This window comes from Chlamydotis macqueenii, chromosome 6, assembly GCF_036417535.1.
Source record: "Chlamydotis macqueenii isolate bChlMac1 chromosome 6, bChlMac1.mat, whole genome shotgun sequence".
Lineage (NCBI taxonomy): Eukaryota > Metazoa > Chordata > Aves > Otidiformes > Otididae > Chlamydotis > Chlamydotis macqueenii.
The window spans coordinates 41,456,926-41,481,479 of NC_141561.1; the positions used below are offsets into that span (position 1 = coordinate 41,456,926).

The 24,554-nt window shown below is 60.2% G+C and overlaps 1 protein-coding gene across 3 annotated transcripts in view; it reads right to left on the reverse strand.

Annotated features, from left to right (window-relative positions):
* Nucleotides 1-24,554, reverse strand: part of COL18A1 (collagen type XVIII alpha 1 chain) — a 39,606-nt gene that overhangs the window by 2,014 nt on the left and 13,038 nt on the right. The window contains exons 1-39 of one of the 3 annotated variants that reach the window (XM_086750343.1): nt 15,842-16,689; nt 10,855-11,399; nt 8,364-8,447; nt 8,221-8,280; nt 7,898-8,036; nt 7,669-7,772; nt 7,553-7,579; nt 7,286-7,456; nt 7,173-7,199; nt 7,015-7,077; nt 6,836-6,922; nt 6,631-6,684; nt 6,408-6,557; nt 6,196-6,258; nt 6,037-6,081; nt 4,951-5,091; nt 4,791-4,862; nt 4,649-4,675; nt 4,469-4,513; nt 4,261-4,323; nt 3,833-3,868; nt 3,672-3,761; nt 3,472-3,501; nt 3,335-3,361; nt 3,104-3,166; nt 2,874-2,948; nt 2,744-2,779; nt 2,575-2,628; nt 2,282-2,356; nt 2,003-2,074; nt 1,756-1,798; nt 1,564-1,626; nt 1,431-1,474; nt 1,201-1,323; nt 971-1,115; nt 821-894; nt 608-736; nt 379-414; nt 4-276 (exon numbers count right to left, since the gene is read on the reverse strand). In XM_086750343.1, the coding sequence (XP_086606469.1) occupies nt 4-276; nt 379-414; nt 608-736; nt 821-894; nt 971-1,115; nt 1,201-1,323; nt 1,431-1,474; nt 1,564-1,626; nt 1,756-1,798; nt 2,003-2,074; nt 2,282-2,356; nt 2,575-2,628; nt 2,744-2,779; nt 2,874-2,948; nt 3,104-3,166; nt 3,335-3,361; nt 3,472-3,501; nt 3,672-3,761; nt 3,833-3,868; nt 4,261-4,323; nt 4,469-4,513; nt 4,649-4,675; nt 4,791-4,862; nt 4,951-5,091; nt 6,037-6,081; nt 6,196-6,258; nt 6,408-6,557; nt 6,631-6,684; nt 6,836-6,922; nt 7,015-7,077; nt 7,173-7,199; nt 7,286-7,456; nt 7,553-7,579; nt 7,669-7,772; nt 7,898-8,036; nt 8,221-8,280; nt 8,364-8,447; nt 10,855-11,399; nt 15,842-16,574 (4,188 nt within the window). In that variant the 5' untranslated portion in view covers nt 16,575-16,689. Of the gene's footprint in view, nt 1-3; nt 277-378; nt 415-607; nt 737-820; nt 895-970; nt 1,116-1,200; nt 1,324-1,430; nt 1,475-1,563; nt 1,627-1,755; nt 1,799-2,002; nt 2,075-2,281; nt 2,357-2,574; nt 2,629-2,743; nt 2,780-2,873; nt 2,949-3,103; nt 3,167-3,334; nt 3,362-3,471; nt 3,502-3,671; nt 3,762-3,832; nt 3,869-4,260; nt 4,324-4,468; nt 4,514-4,648; nt 4,676-4,790; nt 4,863-4,950; nt 5,092-6,036; nt 6,082-6,195; nt 6,259-6,407; nt 6,558-6,630; nt 6,685-6,835; nt 6,923-7,014; nt 7,078-7,172; nt 7,200-7,285; nt 7,457-7,552; nt 7,580-7,668; nt 7,773-7,897; nt 8,037-8,220; nt 8,281-8,363; nt 8,448-10,854; nt 11,400-15,142; nt 16,690-24,554 lie in introns of those variants that run through there. The other 2 variants (XM_086750342.1, XM_086750344.1) reach the window with 2 other exon arrangements.

A 24,554-nucleotide genomic window follows, 5' to 3' on the forward strand; every position in this document is an offset into this window, starting at 1 on the left:
CACGGCAGGCTGGAAGTCCTGGTGCACGTGGGCGGCCACGGGGGCCGGATCCGGCCGGCGCTGGGTGTAGTAGCTGTTGAGGAGCTCGTGCTGGTGGTGGAGCAGGGGCTGCTCGGGCAAGCGGTGCTGGTTAGCCACCACCTCGTCCCCGCGCCAGGGTTGGGCTGTGGGCAGGGGGCCGTGGTTGCGGAGGGGGTGCAGGGGTCCGTGGGGCTGGAGGGGGGGTTGAGGGCCGGCGTAGTGGACGCTGGGGGGCTTGTCGTACACCTCGTTGTCCTGGGGGGAGAGGGAGAGACAGGCTGAGGGTTGGTGCTGCTCCGGGTGGGGACGAGGACGAGGATGGATGGATGGGGATGGGGACAGGGACAAGTGACTCACCAGAGCCGGGCCGGGGCTCAGGGGGTGCTCCTCCAACTGCAAAGACACAGCACACATCAGATCCCAGCTCCCCCCCTCTCCTCTTCCTCGCACAAGGCTGGGAGGACCCACCCCAGCATCGCCAAAAGGCACCACCGAGACCCCAGGGTTATGTCCCCCCCTGCACCACACCCCAGGCAGCGCCACCCCAGATGGGGGTGCCCTCCTGCTCACCCCTCCCACCACTCACCAGCACCCGGCGGAAGCCCCCGTGCACGCGGAGGTAGAGCTCTTGCCGGTCCGTCAGGAAGACGAAGCCGCCCTCGGGCAGATCGCGCGCCGCGCTCAGCATCGCCTGGTAGGTCGGCAGGGCACGCAGCTGCGGGCACAGCGTAGCGAGCGGCTCAGGCCTCAGCCAGCCAGCCCGCGGGCAACCCCCGCAATACGCAGAGCCCCAGCTCACCCCTAAGGATGTCCCGCTGGTGCCTGGTGGTCCGGGGGGTCCAGGTGGTCCGGGGGGGCCAGGGATGCTGATAGCTGGGAGGAAGCTGGGTGAGATGGAGAAGGGCATAGCACAGGGCACGGGGAGGGATGCAGGGGCACAGGTACTCACCTTGTCTGTGGGGGCCCGGGAAGGAGGGTGGACCAGGGGGCCCAGGAGGGCCGGGGGGACCCTGTCGCCCCTCGTATCCCATACCAGGTGGGCCCTGAGGTCCAGGAGGCCCGGGTGGCCCAACGATACTGTCCCCCTTGGGACCCTAGGGAGTGCGAGAGAGCATCCCTGGAGCACAGCACCCAGGCATGCCACTCCCCTCCTCACCTCCCACGCCGTGGGGTACTCACCGGCAGCCCGGGGTAGCCCTGGGGCCCCGGAGGCCCTGGCAGCCCGGAGATGCTGGGACCGTAGAGCGGGGTGCTGCCCGGCTCGCCCTTCTCCCCCTTGGGACCTGCCTCCCCCTTGTCACCCTGTGGGACGGCATGGTTTTAGGGAGAGCAGCCAGGGTGCCCATCAGCGCCCCAAATCATGCTGGGTGCTGGCCCCGCGAGCCACCGCCAGCGGACAAAGGGCTTACCCGCAGGTTGGCACCGAAGTGACTTGGGTCGTAGGGGAAGTGGCCTGCAGAGAGGGACAGGAGGGGAGAGGAGGGCCAGGGTGGGCAAAAGCCACCCTCTGCCTGGCCCTGCCTGAAGGAATGGGTCACCCACCTGGGGGTCCCGGGGCTCCGACATCACCTTTCTCTCCCTTTTGTCCTGGAAACTGGTAGAAACCTGCAGGGAGCAGCGGGGCAATGCCAGCTCAGTGCGGCGGCATCCCAGCCCCAGTTCTAACGGAGGGGGTCCCCTTCACCCCCCCCCACCGGGGGTCCCAAGAGGGCTAGGAAAGGGACACCCCCTTACCGGGGAAGGCTGGCAGCACGGGATGGCTGGAGTCTCTGAAGGCCTGTAGGGATGCAAAAGAAGCAGCTGCAGAGACAGTGGCATCCTCGGGGACCACCCCCACCCAGATGTGATGCTGCCAACAGCCCCACACGCCAGCCCTGGCCGGGATGGCACCGGAGCATCCCCTCCAGCCAAGCAGGAGGCACTGGGGGTCACCAGTTCTTCACCCCCACACCCCGTCGAGGTGACCACGGTGTTAACTCACATCGTTGTTGTCATAGGCAATGCTGCCAGGTGGCCCAGGGGGGCCAGGGGGGCCCGGGGGTCCTGGGGGACCCTGTGGGGAGAGAGAAGATATGTCAGGCTCCTGTAAGGTCCCCACATGGTGGAGGTGGGACCCCAGGGCCGTGCCCTGCCCCATAGGGGCAGCCAGTCCCTGACAGAGGGAGGCTTGCACCATTTGCCAAAGGGGTTCGGGGCCCCCTGGTGTAAGGTCCCCCCTTCCGCCCGGTCAGCGGCCCTGAGGGCTTGCAGCAGCACTCACTCGCAAGCCCAGCGCACCGCTGATGTCCGCAGGGTCACCCTTCTCGCCCTTCAGCCCGTTCATGCCGGGACGTCCCTGTGGAGGAGCAGCGCAAGTGAGCCTCGTCCCCGTCCTCCCGCCAGCTCTGGGGTGACACCCCGGTGTCACCTCCAGTGGCCTGGTATCACCTCCAACACCCCGGGGACACGATGGGGTTTGGGGTTCGGTGGGTGCGAGACGTGCACACAGGGTGGGGGGAACGCAGCGGAGGAGGCAACGGCTGAGGGGACAAACAAACCAGGAGCAGGTCTTACGGGTCTGCCTGGAAAGCCGATCTCTCCCTTCATCCCTGCTCGTCCCTGGGGACCCTGGAGGGGAGAGAAGATGAGGATGGAGGGTGCTCAGAGTGGGGCCACTCCCTGTCTCCCTCTGCCCTGGATCAGCTTCCCGTGGGATACAAGGAGGATGGTGACGGTGACTTACCGAGGGTCCCATCGGTCCCCGCAGCCCTGGCTCGCCCTGCGGAGAGCGGAGAGGGAAAGGGCATCACCACGGGGATCACTCGGCACCCATCGCACGGTGATGTGCCCCCCTGTTTCTGCGGCGCACCCACCTTTTCTCCTTTCACTTTTGCAGTGACCACGGTCCCGTCGGGGCTGATGATGACACCGGGCTCCCCCTTCTCGCCCTGCAAGAGAGGAGGAGGAGGCACGAGGGGAGATGGAAGCACCAGGCTCCCTCCCACGGCGGGGCTGGCATCGCCGCCAGGACCCGGTGGCCAGACAGGGTGGGGGACCAGAAGCGTGACCACCCCACAGGGCGGAGGTGGCCCAGAGCAGTTACCTTCAACCCTGGGGGGCCTTGCGGACCAGATGAGCCCCGGTCTCCTTTCGGTCCCGCCGGGCCCTTCAGGGAGGACCACAGAGCCTGTGTTAGCCCCTACCCACCGAAGGCAGACCCCAACCCACCCCATCACCACCATCCCGCCACCGCTGCAGCAAAGCACGGCAGGACTGGCAACCAGAGGTTTCACCGGGGCCACCCCTGCGGTCCCCAGCCCCGCCATCGACTCACCGGGAAGCCAGCGTGACCCGGTCTGCCCTGCAGAGAGAAGCAGAGATGCTTGCAAGAGCAAACCCCCTCTTTCCAAGAAACTGGGTGCCCTCCTGGCACTGCCGAAGGGTAGGCACAGGGGACAGGGCGGCACCTACCTCCGGACCGGGCAAAGACACCAAAGATTTCTGGAAAAAGAGACAAAATGGGGTTTTTGCCCTGATCTTTGCTCTGAAGAGGTCAGAGCTCCTGGAGAGGTCTCCCTCGGTCCCCCTGCACGGTGCGGGGGGGGGCAGGCCCCTTCTCCCCCCAATTTTAGCTACCCCCAGCTGCGGTGAAGCCAGGACCCATCACTTACATCTTCACTCGAGACAGTGATGACCTGTCCAGGGGGACCAGGTGGACCAGGGGGGCCAGGCAGCCCTACGCCATCTTGGCCTTGCTCACCCTGGAAGACAGAAGCCATCAGCCCCAGGGACACCGCTGGTGGGTCCCCAGCCCCAGCCCGGCGGCACCTACCTTCTCTCCGGGACTGCCTCTGTCACCTTTGGGTCCCTGGAAGAAGGAGTAGGCGGGGGTGAGCGTCCCGCTTGGTGGCACACGTGGCCGGACCCTGCCTCACAAGTGGAGACCCCCAGCTGCCCGCGAGGTCGAGGCAGCGAGCCAGGATGGGACGCTTTTGTGCGGAAGTGATGGTGAGCAGGGCGACAAGCTGATGGGGACAGGGTCCCAAGCAGTGTGGGCACCCCTGGCAGGTGGTGAGCCCAGTGCCAGAGCAGGAGAACAGCCGAAGGCACCAGTGGAGGTCGATTTTGGCTGCTAGGGGCTGATTTGGTTGCTGGGGATGAATTTTGGCTGCTGGGGATGGAGCTGCTGCAAGTGGCCCTTCAGCGCGCAAAGGTGCCCTGCCTGGAGCTTCTGGAAAGCGGGGAGGCTGATGCTCCTACCTGTGGTCCGGGGAAGCCCTCCAGGCCAGGGCGGCCGTCCACGCCGGGCACGCCAGCATCTCCCTGCAACAAGGCGTGGACAAGGACGAGATGCAGTACAGAGCATCCTCCCAGCAGCCCCAGGCTGGGGAGCGCAGGGCTCCTGCCTCGTGCCCTGCAAAGCCCAGCTGCTTGCACGCGGCCCATCCCAATCCCACGTCTCTCCTACCTTCAGTCCCGGCAAACCGGGCTGCCCGGGGCTGCCGACCTCCCCCTGCAAGGAAAAGGGTGTCAGACCAGGAGCAACCCCGCCCCATGGGCTGCCCGTGGGGCATCCCGCAAGGAGGGAGCCAGGCTCCTGTGGCCGGCTTCAGGGAAGGGCGAGGGAGGTGTTTGAAGGGCTCCTCACCTTCACCCCTGGCAGTCCCGGCACCCCCTGCAAGCAACAAGAAGGGAGCTATGAGCGTGGGGTGATAGCGGGGGACATGACAGCAGGGGATACCCTGGAGAGCCCGGGATGGAGGAGAGGGAAAGGGTGGGAGCGGAGCTACCTGTGGTCCTTCGGGTCCGGGTGCTCCAGGGGAGCCGGCAGCGGACGGCAGCCCTGAGCCCTCCATGTCGCCCTAGGCAGGGGGAAAAAGGACTGAGCCACACCTGCCCCCTGCTCTAGCTCAGCCCATCCCCTCCGCCATCACAGGGGCCATCACTTACAAATCCAGCCTCGTAGCCTGGCCCCGGTGGTCCCGGGGGACCAGGGGGCCCTGGCTGCCCGCGGGGTCCGATGGGCCCAGGGAGGCCAGCTAACCCCATTTCTCCTGGAGCTCCTGCGGGTCCCGGTTCTCCCTTGCTGCCCTGCAAAAGGGATGAGGAAAAAAAAAAAAAAAAGGGGGACAGATGAGTCAAGATGACAATGGTCCCTGCAAGCGGGAGGCAGTGCATCCCCAAATCGCTCCTCGGGATGGGGTATGGATGCTTTTCTGTCTCCGGGGCAGAGAGGCTTTGAGGGAAAGGGCATCGCCCAGCTCTGGTGTCCCTCGTCCCAGTTGTCCTTGCACGGCCTCGGCTCCCCGTGCAATGCGCGGGGTGGCCACCAGAGGCTCGTCTAAAATCATAAACGCAATTTTTATTGCACTCTTCACCAGCTCCGAGTGGGATGCGCGACGGCAGCCTTGCACTTGGCTCTGGGTCTCCGAGCGGTAGGATCCGTCCTTGCGCCCATTGCCACCCCATCTGCCTTCTCCATGCCAGTGGCACCTTCATTAAGAAATTTTAATTCACGAGGCTCTTGTCCCAGCTCGGGCTGCGGTCCGGACGCACCATCCCAATGGGCATCTTGGCCCCACGGGACAGGAGGAGGAGGGTGACCGCACGCATCCCAGCGAGCCTTTGCCGTGGGGATGCAGGGCGGAAAGAAGCTCAAGCAGGCAGGAGAGCGATGTGCAGAAGATGGGGTGTTTTCCACTGGGGTGCGGGCACCCAAAACCACTCCCCTCCCCGCAAGTAAACCTTCTTCTGCACCTTGAAACACCCTGTTTGGCTCGCCTGCCCACTTCTCGAGGTGGCAGTGCCTGGAGCAAAGCCAAGCGAGGGTGGTGGGAGCCTGGGGAGCATCCTGGGGGTGGTCGGTGACCCCACGCACCCTTGAACCACCACACTGCTCTGCTCCGGGAGGAACTCAAATAGCAGCATCCCCCTCCCACTCCAGCACAAGGTGCCCCCCCCTCAAGCAGCATCCCTGCCTCCAGTCTGCATTGCAAGTGGAATCCCTCCCCAAGAAACCTGCCTCAGGCACGGTACCTTAGGTCCTGGTGCGCCAGGGAGGCCGAGGTCACCCACGTCACCCTGGGGAGGAAGAGGAAGGAGAAGAGTGTGAAGAAGCTGCCTTGCTCCGGGAGCAGGTCAATGCTCTCCAGCTGTGATGTGCTCCCAGGGAACACAGGACAAGGGGACACTCACTCGCTCTCCTTTGGGCCCTGGCTGCCCAGCTGCCCCGTCTCTTCCAGGAGGACCCTGAGGACCCTGCAAGATGCCCGGGAGCTGACATCAGCGTGGGGAAACCTCATGGTGCTGGTGGGCACAGAGCCCCCCACTGCTGTGTGGGACAGTTATGGCTCCACCGCTATGGGAAGGCCCTGGGATGGGTCCCCTCGGCCACCCCACACACCTACCGCTGGCCCCGGGGGCCCGGGGTTCCCATCTCTGCCTGGCAGCCCTGGCAGTCCTGGCAGGTCAGTGCGGTTCATCCCAAACCGTCCCGGCTCTCCTGGCAAACCAGGCACGCCAGGTGGCCCCGGGGGACCGGGCGGCCCTTGCGGACCCTAGAAGAGGAGAGGATGACAGCTGAGCATGTCCCCCCTGGCTCCCCGCTGGCACGAGGGGACCCGCACTCACCCGCAGGCTCTCCAGGTCACCGCCAAAGCCAGAGCCCTCCATGTCGATGAAGGTCTGGGGAAGAAGCACGAGGGCGACATCAGGCACCGACAGCTCAGGGTGCTCGGTGACACGGGGATGCTGCCCAGGGGCTGGCAGCAGCATCCTGCTCCTCTGCGCCCCCGTTCCCCCCACCTCGAAATCCCTGTGTCCCAGGGGCACCCACCAGTTTGTCAGGCTTGGATGAGGGTCCTGGTGGTCCCGGGGGACCGGGTGGTCCAGGGGGTCCCCTCGGCCCCATGCCTGGCTCACCCTGTCACAGAGGAGAGAGTGCGGTTTGAGAGTGCAGCCCAGTCGCCAACGAGAGGAATGGGGGGCAGTGGCGTGTGTCATCCCCCCACTCACCTTCTCCCCCTTCTGACCAGGCTCCCCCGGCGTCCCCGGAAACCCCTGGGGCCCCATATCACCCTGCAAAGGGGAGGGGGTGAGGGGTCAGCAGGCGGCCAGGCAAGGGGATGGCAGGCACTCATCACCCCATCACCCCCTGCCCCCACTCCACTTACGGGTTTGCCATCCTCGCCGGGATCGCCCTAGGGATGGCAGAGAGGGAAGAGGTCAGTGTGCAGGCAGGGGTGTGGGGAGAGGAGACACCCAGGGGGCGGGGGGCTCGACTCACAGGCTCGCCATCCCTGCCAGGGGCTCCGTCCTTCCCCGGCGGCCCTGGGGGACCAGTGACCTGCTCCACCGCCGAGCCGTCGGTGTGCCGCGAGAGAGTTCCGGGCGGGCCGGGGTCACCTGGCTCCCCTTTCTGGCCCTTGGAGCCAGGGTAGCCAAATCCAGCGCTGCCCTGGGGAGGGAAGGGAAACGGGGATGGGCGGCATGTCCCCAGGGGTGGCAGCCCAGGCAGGCATGACTTTGCCTCAGCTCCCCCAGCAATGCTCACCTTAAGGCCCAGTTCTCCCTTCTCCCCCTGCGGGACAGAAAGGAAAAGGAAGCAGTGTCAAACGCGGACACATTGCTGGTGTCCTCCAGCCCCTGGAATGTCCCCTCTCAACCCACCTTCTCGCCTTTGACACTGCCCGTCCCCTCGATGCCACCGGTCCCCGAGTCCCCTTTCAGGCCACGGTCGCCCTTTTCCCCCTTTTTGCCTTTGGGGCCAGTACCTGCGGGAAGGGAAAAGGGACTCGGTCGTGCCTGGGGACAGCCACCCCACCACGTCCCCGCTGACGTGCCCCGGTGCTGGCCAGCACAGCAGGGAAGGGGAAAGGGGGAAAGCTGCCAGCACTACCTCCTGCAGACACCTGCAGCATCTCCTCCACTCTGGTCCTCTCAGCTTGCTGTGGGGAGCCCCCGCCGCTCCTCGGCCTGCCACCCGCTGCCAGCGGGGGAGAGGTGACGGGGGCAGCATCCACCAGCCCCGGGACACCCTGTGCCAACAACAAGGGGACACCGCAGCACCGTTCACCTGCCAGTGCCCTCCCAAAAGGGACAGGCACCAAAACCTGATCAGGTATCCCGAGACCTTGATCACGGAGGGCACTCAACTCAGCCCGCCTCGTCCTGAAAATCTTGGGGTCCCACCGTTAAGCAAAACGCCTAGCACCAACTCACCTCGACTTTCCCTGAGGGTCGGTGTCCGCCGTCCGCCCCGCTGCCAAAATCACCGGAGACCTGTGTTTGTCCAGGGAGAAGTGGTGAGGGGTCAGCCGGGAGCGCAAGGCGACAGCCCCCCAAACCGGGCTGCCAGCGCCCACCTCCTCAGCGTCGTCCTCCTCTTCCTCACACTGGCGCTCGGCCGCCCGCGGGTCCCCTCGCAGCTTCAAATCGGCAATCACCCCCTGGAAGGAAACCACGCCAAGTGGTGCCACGGACGGGCACGCACCATGGACGGACAAGAGCCACAAGCCACCCCACGGTGTGACGTGACCTCCCAAGCCAGCCAGCCACCATGCCCCTGAGTACCCTGCATACATCAGGCTCTTTTGCCGGGCATGGAGAGCACTCTCCATCCATGTCCCGGCACACTGGGGTTTCAACCTTGCAGCCTTGGCTCAGCGAGCCGTGGCGAAAAGCCCTGTGCCAGCTCCGGCACCAGGCAGGCTGAGCGGAGGTGACAGCCAGGGTCTGGCCAAGTAGACAGCAGTGCTTTGGCCATTCTCCTCAATCCCCTTCTCCGGAGGGGTCCCCAGCCACAGGTGGCTTCTCTTCCCCAAGCAAGGGCTGACGTCTGGTCCCAGTCCACCGCGGCCTTGGTTTTGTATTTCTAAGGCTAATCCACACTTCCTTACCATTTATTTGGGTTTTGCAAGCACTGCGTGCATCCAAGCCCCTTGTTTATACAAGAAACCTCCACAAATTCCTTCCTAAGGATGCTGCCTCCAGACAAAGCCCTGTAGCCTGGGAGGGCGGTATCCCTGTCTTGGCTGAGGAACCAGCCTTAAACACGTGGCTCCCACTTTGAGTGGGGTCACCCAGCACATCTCAGAGCCCAGCCCAGCCCCTCGCTGCTGGGACGAGACACTGGGATGCTGCCCAGCCCTCTGATCCCGGCGGAGACGTGCCAGGGACCACGCTGGAAAGCGAGCTTGGAGAGGGCAGATACCTCCCACTCGGTGTCTCTTCTCTGAGTGAGACACTTAAAATAATATTTGGGCTCGCTTGAAAGCACAGCACACCGTGTTCGGGAAAGAGCCGCGCTCAGGAAACACGATGGGTTTAAGAAAACAAGAGTCGGGGGCAGCTGCAGTTCAGCCAGGCTAGCTGCGATATTATTATATGACTATACTATAAACATATTATATATAGATACAGAATAAACATATTCTCTTGTATTTTAATATATGGGCTTCTGCGTTACCTGAAGGCTTCACCCCTCCAAGTTTCATCCCATTGCCACTAAGGCAGCTCGGGAAGAAGCACAGATCCTGGATGAGACCCCTCCAGCTGCAGATGAACAGCCCATCTCACCACTTGACCGAGGGCCAAGTTTTAATCAGCTCGATGCCCCATTAGCTCCAGATAACGCGAGTCGGGGATGGTCAGCGATGGAAATAACCACGAGGCAGTCAGATGCCAAGGAGATGTCCAAGCCTGTGCTACCCACTCCCATCTCAGCCTGCTGAGGCAGTCAGCCTCCATTCCTTGATGGCCAGCTATTCCCTGCGGGAAAACTGGGGGCGGGCGGTGAAAGCGGGTGTTTGGCAAGCTTGGGAACATCACCTGCTAGAGTGGCAGGACTGCTTCATTCTGCTCCGGGCTGTTGCTTTGCCTTCCAGCTGGTGCCAAACCCTCTCCAGCTGGGGAGAGGATTTCCTCCACGGCCACGATCTGGCCCTCCCAGCAGGTTCAAGAGCAAAAAAAAAATTGCTCTTCAAGAGTAAAAAGTTGCTATTGAGACCTCAAGGCATCAACACGAATCTCAGTGCAAATCGGTCCCCAGCCCATCAATCATTAATACCTTCCCAGGGGAGCCTTCCCTGCCCGAAGCCATTTAACCGGGACTGCGGCAGTGTTGCTTATTAGTCAAGACGACGTTTAAGTTCAGAAATGTGTTTTGCAAAGCTCCCCGGGAAAAGCATCGTTCCACTCAGCAGAGCCTCTGTTGCTGGGCAAACCGCGCTCAACCCAGGAGAAACCTGGCAGTGCAGTCGTTGAACTTTCCTCAACCACTGCGGGGGATTTCCATGTCAGCTGGGCATTTTCCCCACACTTCCCATAAACTTTATCTAGAACGTAAGTCCTGCTCAAACCACAGGCTGAGTTATCACCTTGTCTCCTTGCTCTCGAACATCTTCCTGCAGATACCACCCAATGTCAGCCAACAAAGATATGCTCCAGCCCAAACATTTTTTCCAGTTGAGAGAGACATTTTACTGACAAAACCAGCTCCTCCACCAAAAAGGCTGGGTATTTTTAGCAAAGGGGAGACTCAAAGAGGCTCCGTGTGTTTGTTGGAAAAGGTATGGACAACAGCAGCTGCTGTAGTGAAACCCCACCTTCTCCTGCCAGCCCACCTTGAGACCTTTGCCTTGGCGACACTCAAGACAATAAAGTTGGTGGCATCTCAAGCCACCTTTCCCCCCCATTTCAAGCATCTCCTTCCCCAGCGACATACATAGGGCATGGCCACTGCTTCGTCTTCTGGGCAAAGAGTTTGGCTCAACAGACACAGGTTGGTGTCATGTTCCCCCAAGCTCACCGAGGCTTCTCCTTGGAGACGCTCCTTGGAGTGACCCAAGGCCTTACCTGGAATTTATCTGGGTCGGCCCCTCCAGCCTGAGCAACAAAGAGCCCAGAGCCATCTTCCAGCTCCATCTCATCCGGGGAGCGCTCAAAGTGGACCCGCTCGTGCTCCTCACAGTCCAAGTAGAGGATGACTTCATCGTCCTCCACGCTGATGGCAAAGCGTGTCCACTGGTTGAGCAAGGTGGGCACAGTGAAGGTGGCCGCAGCATACGAGCTCGGTGAGCCTGGCTCTGTGTAGTAGAAGATGATCTGCTGCTTGCCTGCCCGCAGCTCTGAGAGCTTGACGCCCACATAGATGAAGCTCTGAGAGGAGTCCGTGACAGCAAAGAGCACGCCGGCTCGGGGGGTGGTGGCCTGGATGTGGAATAGTAGAGAAAAGTCCCGGTAGAAAGGGCTCGGCAGGTGGTACCGGGCCACCTGGCCCGTGTTGGCATTGGGGCCAAAGACATAGCCAGGGTTGTTGTCGGGGCCATAAATTTTGACGATCTCCTCCGGCGGGGGGTCTCCGATCAGCTCCAGGAGGCTGACCTCAGCGCTCAGGTTCTCTGCAAGAGGAAGGGAAAGGCGAGGGTCACAACCAGCCTGTTGAGGATGGCCACCCTCAGCAAGGCACTGTGGAGGAATGCCTCTGGTCATGCCTCCCCCAGATGCCGCTCCTTGATGGCTGCCACCGCTCACCCTCCCCAGGGCCCAAGATTTTCCTTTGGGCTGTGGGTTGGCCGAGGCTGCAACACTCCTTAAGCTGCTCCCACTGCACTGTTTGGATGTGACTCCCAAGACGCCCCACGGAATGGGAACAGAACATCCCTGAGACGGGATAAAACCAAAGGAATCTTGCCCACGGTAGCAACATGCCCACGCAGGCAGTGGAGGATCCTGCCGGAGCACCGGGATGCTGAACAACCACAGAGCCGTGAGGACGTGTGTTGCATCCGTACCCGCTCCGGGGTCATGGTGACCCCCCACTTCATCCTGGGACAAGTCCATGGGGTCATCCCAGCCAGGAATAAATCAGAGCCATCCGCTTGCAACACTCTGAGAACAGGACTCAAGCCAGGTGCCCCATCAGCTTCCCACATGATCTCAGTTTGAAGCTTGCCTCCTTTCCCAACTCCTTTTTCTCAAGGCATTTGGTGAAGTTCTGCTCAGAACGGTCTCTCCTACCCGACGCAGCTGAACATCTGGCCGGAGCGAGCCGGCCCCTCTGTACACCAGCTCCCGTTGTTTTGGCAGCAGGCACATCCTCATCGCCCACACACCGGGCGCTGGATTCCTCCTCTCCTATGTCTAACGCTGGGGCGGGTGCCAACTCGATGGGGAGAGAGCATGCTGGGTGCTTTTTAACTCCACGTTTCCCGGGAACGAGAAAACCCAACCACGTCGGCTCCGAAACAGCCGAGGGCTCCGCACCGGGAATGGATGCTCAGTGTCAATTCCAGACGCATCCCAAGTCAGGAGTAGGAGCTGAGAGAATTCAATATCCTCAACTCCATCCTTGGCATTTCACGTAAGCAACGGCAGGCTACCAGAGGTGTGCTGAGCCCGGGAGAACCAGCCAGGAACCTCCACCCTGCTCTGGAGGCAGGCTATGTCCTCCAGAGCTCTTAAAAAAAAATAAAAATAAAAAAAAAAAAAGAAAGAAGAAGAAATCAGCCCAACCTTGCCCAGCCTGGAAGGAAAACACATCTCTTGAGATGGTAGGAGGAGATGGAAATCTGGGTGCCTCTTCCAAAGCCTGGGGGTGCCTGTGCACATGGAGCATCCCCAGCTTCCCCCCCGCGCCGAGCCGTGACACCAGTGGCAGTCCCGTGTCAGGGACCCAGGCAGCAGGGATGTTAGAAATGCCACCAATTAGAGGTGGGGGCAAGTTTTGTCTCTGCCAGACCCCAGACCTACTGATCCTCTCTTGAGCCTGCTGCTCTAAAACTACTCAGTGCCCACCATGTTCCCCCAAAATCCCAGTCCCTCCCAAGCTTTACACCCCAAAACTGAGCCAGGAGGAAAACTCCCCCTGGGTTTCATGCCTGTCCCGACCCCCTCATGCACCCTACACTGGGACGGGGCTATCCCGTGGGGCACCCCCAGCCCGTTCAGAGGGGCAGGGCTCAGCCCCTCTGCCTCGCCAGCTGCAGGAACCTCTGGATCCTGAACCCCACCACCCTTCTGAGCTCAGCATCCTTTCGACTCCAGCATCCTTTCACACCCAGACGTGCGCAGCCCTGCACCAAAAGTGATGGGGCGTATGAGCAGGGCTCCGCGGGACCCGCTGCAAGCCCCAGCCTGGCGCTCACCCTTGAGACACCCCCCGTGTTCAGGCACCCCACAAGCTTGCTCCCACTGCCACGCCATCCCCTGCGGTGCCAGCCCCCCTGCAGCTGCGGCCAAGTTGACCGCAGAGGCCAGGATGCAGGGATGGAGCTTATCTCGGGCTGGAGGAAGGCAAATCCATGGCAGCTTTAAGGGAAGAGGAAAGCAGAGCTTCCTCCCGGGGATCCGCACGGGTGTAAGAGCCGGCACTGCAGTTTCTGCAGCTGGACAAGGCATTCTCTGCCCCCGGGACTCGGAATGACAGGACAGGCTGAAAGAGGCTTTTGTTAGCAATGTGATTTTCAACCACGCTCCCTTCGGCTCTGAGATCTCCCCTCCTCTCCAGACGTGCCACTCACCCCCGAGCCGGGGGTGGGAGCTGGGTGCCAGTGCTTCCCTAAGGAAATAGGGACGCATCTTTCCCCTGCGCAACGCACAAAGCAGGCGGATGCCAGGGCTGTGAGATTGAGTGGGGCCTGGGGAGGTTAAGGGGACACCCCTCCAAACGGCTGCTCCCCTGCAAAAGCCAAGTGCCCCTTCTCAACCCCAAACCTTTCAGGTCATGCCTGCTTTTTGCAAAGGGCACCCAGAGCCAAAATATCACACTCCCCCCGCCCCGCTCCTCCCTGTGGCAAACGAGCAGCACCCGCTGCAGAGCGTGGAGAGCCAGAGCCAGCTGATGCTGCAGCTGTTTCGGGATGGGTGCTGGCACAGGATGACTGTGGGGATGCCTTTGGCTGCAGCAACCCAGCCTTTCGCTCCTGTTGCCATTGGAAAGGTCCCAGGGATGCTCCAAGCCACCTTTCCGCTCTGCCATGACCTTCCTGGCTGGCCCGAGCCGGGGCTGCCGGCATGGCCCCATGCATCCCATCCCAGCTGGGGTGCAGGGGAACACCCCCCCCCAGCATGCAGGAGCACAGCGAGTCGCTCCATGGGTGGCCTCACCCATCCCTGGTGGGACATTGCCCAGCCAGGAGCATGTGCCTCTCCCACAGCATCCCCACAACGCCCTCGCACCCGCCCTGGGGCTGGTGGGCGAACAGAGACGCTTTAACGCCGAGGGGATCATGTGTGCAACCCTTGTCCTCTGGCCCCCAATTAAACAGCCCCTCTGACGGCAGCAGGCGTCGCGCCGCTTGTCGGCAGCCCCAGGCCATCACCCCAGGGCACGGGGAGGGGGGCGGTGCTGGAACACAGCCTCATTCAAAGGGGTCAGCGTGGGGGAGTGGCTAGCGCCCGCTCCCGCTTTCATGCCATCCTGCTCTTACACCCCGTCACGCACTTCTCCAGGCCCCAGCGCCTCCCGCTGCCTTCCGTTCCCCCCAGCAGAGATGCACCTCTCAGTCCCCGGCTGATTTACACAAGAGTCACAACCTTCTATAATGACAAAGCTGGAGGCAAAGCAACCTCCCCCGCCCGCCAAGCAGGGGGGATCAAACATTAGCCGTTGGGTAAATCGTTAACCCAAGGTAAAGGGCCGCTCTGGGAGAGGGGAGTGTGTGGGCATGGCCACGGGTCACCTTGAAGCCTCCTCACCGCCACGGTCCCAGACGCTGCTGTGGTTGGGTGGGAGCAGCGTTCTGGTCCTTCCCACACCCTGTCCCCGCGGGGAGTTGCCAGCTCTGTGAGCATCATGCTCCCGGGAGGAACACCTCAAAGCCCTTTGCTGCATGCTGTGGCGCCTGCAAACCAGCTCTGAACGCCGCCACGACGTGCTCGGGAAACATCTCTTGTCCTGGCCACCAGGACACTGTCTTTTGACCTGGCCGCCACGTTTCACCGGGGGTGAAACAGCCCAAGGAGGGGATGGTGATGCTCACCCTCGTGGAGGAAGCCAAAACCCACCAGTGGTCCCTGTGAGAAAACACCAAGGATGGATGGAAAGCGATTTTTGGCTCGGCAGCATCCCTGAGAACACGGCAGAAGTGCCTAAAAACCTGGGGGGGAGGGTCTGGGGAGGCAAGACACACAGACACATTACCTGCAGAAGCATTAATAAAGACACAAGAATACCCTTCATCCTCCTCGGGGAGAGCGTCGCAAGGCAGAGGCAGGTGCCCGCCGGCCAAGTGTATCCAACACTGGTCTCTGACAGCCTCGCAGAAGCCCTGGCAGGGCAGAGGGGTTATGGGGACTGAGGCACTACACCCAGGGAGCAGGAGCAAGCAGAGAAACCACTCCACATAGCGATGGCACCGCGATGCAAGCAGCCCCTCCCATTCATGCAAAGCCGCCCGAATTTCCGCCTCACTGCCGTGCCGGAGGTAATTCGGCAATCTGAAATGGTCGGTGCCCAGCACGCTGCAGAAGGGCAGGCGGGTTGGGACGGGCAGGCAACGGCCAGCCGGTGGCATCAGTCTGGGTAAGAAGGATACGAGCCCCATGCCGCTACTACCGTAGAGTCGTGCAGCAGCGGTTAGTAAATCAAACTCGAGAGGACTGGAGTTATTGCCAAGAGGAGAATCCACACTGTTAGCCACCCTCCTGTTAGGCAAAGGAGGGCTCCGGCTCCTGTTCACACCGGCCAGCACCAGCCGCTGGCGGCCAGTGCCGTGCCACAGGTTTGGTGGTGGGGGCGATGCTCCATCATGGTGTCGGGGCAGTTGTGCCATGGGGTCCCAGGGCTGCACTGCCGGCTCACGGGTACCGTCACCTGGTGAGAAAGGGAAAGGGGCACTACCTGGCCGGGGACCCGCCGGTCTCTGCAAGGACACCCCTGTCCCCGTCACTGCAGGGGTCCCCTTCCCCAGGAGCTGCAGGTCCTCAGTGGTCCCCGTCTCCAGGAGATGTGGGTTCTTGGTGGTCTCTGGCTTCAGGAGCTGCAGGTCCTCAGTGGTCCCCATCCCCAGGAGATGTGGGTTCTTGGTGGTGTCTGGTTTCAGGAGCTGCAGGTCCTCGGTGGTCCCCATCCCCAGGAGATGTAGGTCCTTGGTGGTCTCTGGTTTCAGGAGCTGCGGGTCCTCAGCGCTCCCCATCCCCAGGAGCTGTGGGTCCTCAATGGAGCTGCTGGTCACACCCTGGCCAGGGGCAGGTGACGTGCTGCGGGGAGGAGCAATGCTTGGCAGCGGCTGTACCATGCTTTCCGCCAGCCCTGTGGCATCCCTGTCCCACTGCTCGGTGTTTTCGGCCATGGTCTCCTTGCCCATGGGTGCTGCTCTGCTGGGATCCTGCTTCCAGTGCTGCGGGGTGGCAATGTCCCCCACCGTCTGGCCGCCCCACGTTCCCAGGGACACGCTGGGGGTGGGAGCTGAAGAAGTGAGCGGCTCCGGTGCCACAGTTCCCTCATCGGGTGCTGCTGGGCTTCCTGTGATCTTCGTGTTGTCCCAAATCCAGTCCAAGAGCTGTGTGTCGGAGGAGGAGAAGCAGCAAGCCAGGAGGAGCAGAAACCCCAAGTGAGGTGGGGCTGGGGCCATTAGGAAGGGAAAACGAGCCCAGTTGCTTCGGAGAGTGAAAGGGAGAGGTCAGAAGAAGGAAAGGAAGGAAAAGGCAGGAGTTTTGCCCCGGCCAGACGCCTGGAATGCTCACATTGCTCTCTCCTCCCTGGCTCCAGCGCAAGACCCTTCAAACCAGAGCAGAGCGGGAGGAGTGGCTGCGCCGCTGGCCCTGCCAAACCCTCCTCTCCCAAGCGCCAGCCTCCATCGCAGCCGGCACGGCCCCCCTGGGGACCCCGCCACCCGGCTGGGGACCCACCTGAGCCCCCCAAAACCTCTGGGAGTCCAGCCAGCCCTCCGACGCACCCTGTTCCTTGTCCCAGCTGCTGCTGCCAGCTTTTTAACTCCTTCCTCAGCGGCTCCAGTTAAATTACCGGCATCAAGAGCCGTATGCGGTGGTGGGGGGTGGGCATTACAAGGTCACCACAGATGCTCAGCTTCAGTGGGACATGTGCGTCCCCCCCTCCATGTCTCAAGGAAAGGTTATAACCTCAGAGCAAAACTGAACGAGGAGGGGAAAAAAAAAAAACCCAGAACACATTTCCAAGATTTCCACTGGCCAGAAATACAAGTCGTCCCAAAAGCCAAGTGCTTTTAAGCCACTTTCCCGGCTCAGATACAGGGCCGGAACCCCCCAGGTGCCGACGTAAGGCGGTGAGGGGAGCACCGCAAATATCACGCCCAGCGATTCTCCAAGTCAGGAGGTCTGAGCAATCGCAGCCTCGTGCACTCGGGTTTTCCTGAAGCCTGGGATGAAAATCCCCCCACCCGCGGCAGCGCTAGCACTCTCCCGTGCCCCCAGAAATTCAGTTGCTCTTCACCCCAGTGTAAAAAAAAAAAAAAAAAAAATCCCCTAAAATCCACTTATCTATCTGGCCCGTTTCCCCACCTCAACGCTGCCTTGCACTGGAGATGATGGCCCCCATTCCTAGGGACCACTGAGGCCCCAGTCCCCTGTGGGGATGGAGCACACCCGTGGACTGCAGTGCCATGCCGCGTTTGCCATGCCACTCAGCAAGTCACCTGTGTGGCTTAAAACAATGTCCCCAAGAGTGGAGATTGCCAGGGAGGGGACAACTTCACCTCCCTGCAGCCAGGATGCTGCGTGGCTGGGATAGCCACGGTCTGCAGTGCCGCGGTTCCACAACACGGAGCGGGAAGGGATGTGACTCTCCTATTGCTCCCATTTAAAAATACTCAGGGAAAGCGCTGAAATGAACTCTCAAATGTCTGTTTAGCTTTATGCAGCATTTCCCACTCCCACGCTACTTTTCAAGCAATATGGGTGAGTTTTCCCCTTAAAACAGCAGCTGGCAGGGGAAGGATGCTGTTGCTAATAGGCTTGCCCCACGACTGATGCTGTTAGGGGCATGTGTTGTGGAACAGCCCACGACTAATCAAACGCGGGAAGCATTTTTGGCTGCATGTCAGAATTCCTGTACGGCCTCCCCTTGAAGCTCATGTGCTCCCATTAACCCAAGGAAAGGAGTCAGCCTGCCAACCCGCCCGCCCCAGCGTGTTCGGACGGGACCTCGCTATGCCCAGCTCCGCTCCCCTGGGGCGAGGGTGAGGCATCCCGGCAGTGCAAGGGGACCCCTCCCACAGCATCCTCCACACCTCCCAGAGGGATGCGGGTGACTGCCGCTCCTCTCCCATCCGTGAGGAGGACAGACCTAACAGCCCCCACAGCCTCTCCCTCAAATTTGGGGGAGATAAGTGGGGTGGGCACCAGCTCACAGCGGGGATGCCATCCAAGCCCCCCAGAGCCATGCAGCATCCCCAGAGCCAGGGGAGAGCATCACGAGCCCCGATGAGTCGCCTTGTCTCAAATCAGGAGGATTTCTGCAGAGGCACCATGCTGGGGTGCCCCAAGCGCATGCAGACACGATGCCCAGTCAGGAAAAAAAAAAAACCAAAATCCCATTTCTCTGTTTTCTTCTAGGGTTAGACAGCTCATGATAGCGGAGCAGAGCAAAGCAGGAATCCTACGGGACCTCCTGGCACAAGGGCCCGCTGTCGCCTGCCCTCGTTAAGTCGATGATCTTCGTTTCACTGCACAACCTCGGTGCTGGCGGCTCCTATAGGAGGAGTCAGGGCTGGGGTGTCCCAGAATGAGGGACCTGGGATTTCCAAAATAAGCACTCGGAGGGTGGCCTGGTGGCACGGGCAACACCAGAGCATCTCAACCCAGAGCGCCCAGCTCCACCACTGACCAAGCGGCAAGGCAGGCATGGGGTACGTACCAGTCCATGACACATTTTGGAGAAGTATTTCCCCAAAGAGAAGCCACGGCCTCCAGCTTGCCGGAAACCCATTCTTTTAGCCTCCTCCAGGCTAAAGGCTCCCAAAAAATGTACTTTGCATGCTCCAGGGGATGCTGTTGGAAGCTCATTGTGACCTCATGCTTCTTTAACAGCAAAACTGGCCCTTTGATCCGGTCCCAATTCCCTCCTGACCAGGCTGGCTGTGTGCTCCCAGCGCTGCCCAGCATCTGCCGGTGCAACACAGTCCCCCTGGAAACAGGGGGTGGGGACACCCCGCTCTCTGCAGGGTTGGTCCTGTCCCAGAAAAAAAAAGGGGAAAATAGGAAAAAAAAAAAAAAAAGAAAAAATAACGCAGGGGAAGGAAAAAAAAAGGGGGGGAAATGGGAAAAAAAAAGGGGGGGAGGGAAAAAAAGAGGGAGAAAAAGGGGGGGAGAAAAAAGGGGGGAGAAAGTGGGGGAACAAAAAGTGGCGGGGGGAAGAGGGGGAGAAAAAGTGGGAGGAGAAAAAGCGGGGGGAGTGGGGGGAAGGGAGGAGAAAGGGGAGGAGGAAAAGGAGGGAGAAGAGAAGGACGGGAAAAAGGGGGGGAAGGAGGGGGGAAGGGAGGGAGAGGGTGGGAAAGGGCGGGAAGGGGGAAAGGGGAGGAAGGGGGAAGGAAAGAGGGGAGGAAAGAGGGGGGAACCGGGGGGCAGGGGAGGAGGAAAGCGGGGGGAGGAACGCCGCTTCCCGTTGCTCACTGCGGGGTTTCCGCGGGCCCGGCTCAGGCCCCGCTCAGGCCCGGCTCAGGCCCGGCTCAGGCCCAGCCCAGCAAATCCCCGCTGCAAGGGGGGGGCGGGGGGGGGCGGCCAGGGGGAAGCACCCGCAGGAGACCCCATCGGGGGGGACCACCCCACCCTGGTCACAGCGGGACCCCGCCTCCCCCGGCCACGAGCCCGGAGGTCGCCCAGGTCCAGGCAGGGACCGGCAGCCGTTTTTGCAGGGCTCAGTCGGACAAATTCGACCCTCGCCGGGATATTTTTATCCCTTTTCTGTTTGCTCTGAGCTCCCCCAACCCGCAGGCGGGAGGGCTGCACATCGCCTCTCGCTTTTTCGCTGCCGCTTAAAATGTCCCCAGTCCCTTCCGAATCAGTGGCACCGACCCCCACTCGGCGTGGCGCTGGGGGACACACTGTGAAAGGGTCCCCTGGGACCAGTGGGAAGGCTGTCTAGGGTCAACCCCAGAACGCAAACGCACCGCAGCCCCGCCACCTTTCCAGAGCCCACCAGCACGTCGGCAGTTGGCCGAAAGCTCACCGGCTTACCGCCAGCGGTAACAACATCGCCGCAGGATGCTCAAGAAAGCATCCGCCTCCCAACGGCACAAAACCACGGCAGAGAAAGAGCTTGGGACCACCACATCTCCCCTTCCACAAACGCTGCTGGGGAAGGAAGGAAAACTTGATGCAGGCACAGCCGAAACGCTGGAGGCAGGAGCCCTCACATGCTGAGTAGAAAAATTCAGTGACTGTCAGTGGCAGATGGTACCTATAAATCTCATCGATATTTGAGTTTTTAATCCTTTCTTCATCTGAAAGCCCAAATAACAGTTAAAAGGCCCTCATCGAGACGCATGCCAAGGACATTGCCACATCCCAAGCTGCTGACCTCCCACGGGGAGAAAGCCCCCAGGGACAGATGGTAGGACCCAGACCACCGACGAGTGTGTGACTGGAAGGCAGGGGCTGGGCATGAGGTGCGACAGCACCCATCACGGCCCCAAACGCCATGCAGGTGCTGGTTTGCTGGGACTTGCCTCCAGGCCAGCGTTTCCCCGCTGCCTCCGGCTGCGCAACGCTGCCAAGCCCCCCGAGGACCGTAGCGTTCTTAAACGTTTACTCATGGAGAGCCAGAAACATCCTCCCTGCAAATTCCTCGATAAGATAAACTGTGAAAATGTCACGACTGCCTGGGAAAGCTATCAAATAACCCCAAGGGGAAGAAGGGCAGCCATCCTCAGACCCCCACTGTTATCTGCATCCTCCTCCCACTCCCAAACTGAGTGGAGATGGAGGCACCCAATGCTCCAGTGCATCCATCCTACTTATAGAAGGAGTGTTTTTACTGTGTCAGTCCTCATGGAAAACTATGCGGGCAACGGCAGCAGGCAGGGCGAGCAAAGTACAAAGCAAACAGCCTTCCTTCCAAGTGTGGCTAAAAATACCCACGGAGGTCGAGCCCCCAGGGAACGGCGTGCCAAGGGGCAGGTCTCACCAAAGGCATCTTGAGTTTGCCTCGTAACTCGTTACCCTCTGGCGAAGACCGGGAGAAGGGACAGCCACGAGATGCTGGTGTCCACCTTTTCCCCATCTGCATGGGCAGGAGGACAAGGCAGCAGGGATAAGGAATTTGAGCTGGGGTGATTTTGGCCACCCCGCAATGTGCCCTGGCCATCCCAGGGAACAGATGGTGGAGAGGGAGTGTCTACCTCCCGGCACAGCCAAACCTAAGGGAGGTCTTGGGAGGTCTTTAAAAGTGCAAGGTGAGCTCGATGTGACTTGTAGCCCCCAGCCCCACCACCAGTTCCCCCCCCGGCTCTGCCTCCACAGCGACCACCAGCTCTGCTTCCCATCACTTGCCTCCCTCCAGGACCGACTGACAGCCCGGAGATAAGGCGAGGGGAGGCGAGGGAAGGAATGCGACCCCCTTGCTCACCCTCCACCGTGTTAATAAATCAGCTTGCAGACTAATTGCTCCTTGGAGGGGGAAGACTTACCCCCACCAAGGACCTGTCTCAGCCTGGGAGCCACGCTCCTGGGAAGCCCCGAATTTCAATCGCATTCCTGCCATTCCTACCGCTGCATGCAGCCAAGGGGGCTCTGGCAGCGCCTGCGACCACTGTCCATGTGCATCCCTATTCCCATGCACCTATTTGCCGAGAAATGGCTTTAAACTGGCAGAGGGTAGGTTTAGATTAGACGTAAGGAAGAAAGTTTTTACGCTGAGGGTGGTGGAGCACTGTCCCAGGTTGCCCAGAGAGGCGGTGGTGCCCCATCCCTGGAAACGTTCCAGGCCAGGTTGGCCGGGGCTCTGAGCAACCTGATCTGGTTGGGGATGTCCCTGCTCCGTGCAGGGGGGTTGGACTGGATGGTCTTTAAGGTCCTTTCCAACCCAAACCAGTCTATGATTCTATGAAATACAGGGAGGCCAACACACCCGGCATCCTGGCTCACAGATGGATGCTGTGCTGTGGGACAAGGGGAGCTCAGGGCTGGGATGGAGGGTTTACAAGCTGACTCAGTGCCAATGCAACCTGCTTGTTTGCACAAAGTGAAGCGGAGAAGAGGAGGACAACAAGCTACCCAGGCAGGTTACATGTCCCCAGAGCTGAAATGAAGCCTTCCAGCATCATGCAGCAGAGAAGCCCAAAAATGTCAGGACATGACTCCCACGAGTGTATTCCCAGTCATGGAGAGGGCTGGGCACCAAGAGGGGCAGGGAAAGGGTCCGTGGGACACCCTGCCCACTCCTTGACCATGCTTGTGCACTGTGCTGTGCCAGGAAATTAAGCCGCCAATATCGAGGAGGGCTGCTGGAGGGCAACCCCACACCAGCTTTGAAAGCTGCATCACAAAAGCTGGGAGTTGCCCATTCCCAGCTGTTTTTCAGGACTTCAGCACAGAAGAAAATACCAGCACAGCTGAAAAAAAACCAAACCAAACCAAACCAAACAATTCACCAGACAAAATACAGAAGAGCTACCAAATGAAGTAGTACCTGAAGCTACAACGCAGCAGTACAGCGTCCATCCCCGCAGCACAGCACCCCGCCTGCATCCGCTGCGAGCCAGGGATGTCGGGTGCTAGCTTGTCCGTGCCACTGCAAGAGCCAACTGCCACAGCTTGCGGATGCCTCTCCACAGCTTTACGGAGAGGGAAACCCACCCGGCAGCGTATTAACCTCATCCTCAGCGCAGCTTGCAGCAAACAAAATCTAAGCTCGCCGGGTTGCTGCCAGGCCAAGTGGCAAGAAACACTGTTTCGCTAGGGAATGGAAAAGAAAAGAGGGATCCGGGAGGAGTTTTGTTTTTGGACTTCGGCTGCGATCTCCCGCTCATCCAACCAGTCTCGATCTTGTCAGTGCTGCCTCCCTGCAGCGCAGGGGGCTTTGTTTAACTTGGAGCCTCAGGAAGCCCCCAGCTGTGCTCGTAATGAAACTCCTTGTCTGCTCCGGGGTCCTTCCACCTCTCTGCACTCCTCAGACAATAGTTTGCCTGTGCTGCTGACTTTGGCGTTGTTTTCCTGCTCTTTTCCAAGTTTCCTCTGCAGCAGGCAGCTGAGCTTGGCCACCCTGCTTTGGCATCCCATCCCATCACACCCCAGGGTTGTCTGCTGGGCACCATGCTGCATGCCAGACCTCACCATGGCTTTTGGTCCCCCAAGGCAGGGGGGATAAAAGGGAGTGAGATGCCCAGCAGACTCTTTAGGGGTGGATCCTGGGGTCAAAGCTATTTAATGCCTTTGTCAGCAGCCTGGATGAGGGACCACTTAAACAGGGAAAGCGTCCTCTGGTCCTTGAACCTACCCGACTGCACATCAACGCAAAAGAAAGAAACAAATCTATTGAATGCCTTGAAACTAAGTTGAGCGATGACAACTTGATGTCAGCCAAGGCTGAAGTCCCCCGCTCTCTACCAGGACAACAGTCTGTGTCTTCACCGGCACAGCAAATATTTAAGCAGTATAATTTAGCTCTTTTGAGAAAGTCCAAGCACCACCGGAGATGGACGTTAAAGGACATTAAAGGTCAGTGTTGTGGGTGGCTACTTTGCTGCTCCATGCAAGTGGACAGAAGGTAATTTCGTTTCCTTCAGCACTGGGGAAAGCCAAGAGGACCTGGATGAGACTAGAAAATACATCATCCCTTTCCAACCAACAACCAAACATGCTGGGTGAGAGACCTACTAGTTTTCAGCACAAGCAGAAGACAGGGCAACCAAAAGTCATCAGTCAACCAATTATTCTATTTTTAAAAAAATAATTTGGTTTTAAAGGTAAAATACCAGCTCAATAAATATCTATAATACACTGGAGTTGACCACTTACACTGTGACAGATGTCAAGAACAAGGATGGGTATAAATTGAGTTCCTGCTTGCAGCGGATGGGGATTCAGGAGCAGGTTTGGCCCCTCCCGAGCACGGGGACAATGCCATGGCCAGGCACTGTCCCTGGCATTGGCATCCTAAAGCAAAGCCAGCCAAGCCCACGGGCCCGCTGCCACAGACCAAGGATGGCCACGTGGCACAGCGCCGTGGAGATGGGTTTTCCGGGACCATAAGGGTTAAAAAAAAACCAAAACCAAACCCTAAAGCGCACACACACACACACACAAAAAAAACCAGCAGGCATGCCTGAAGAGGAGGATTAGAGAGAATAGGGCCATTTCTCAGCAAAGACTATGGCAACGTAAATAGAAAAGTAACATTACGCTCAAGACTGGGGGCCCTTTTGCTTTGCTCCTGCCCTACAATGCCACTATTGTTTTGCTGACAACTGGTAATTATCCCAAGCTGCACACACTGGTATTCCCACCCTTTAACCGGGAGGGATTTTGCCGCAGCCGACCCTCTGACACCAGCAAAAATTCACATACCACAGGGTTCAAAGGAGGGGCGGGCTGGAAAGGCTGGCTGAGCCTCACTGGGTACGTCATTTGGGGACCTC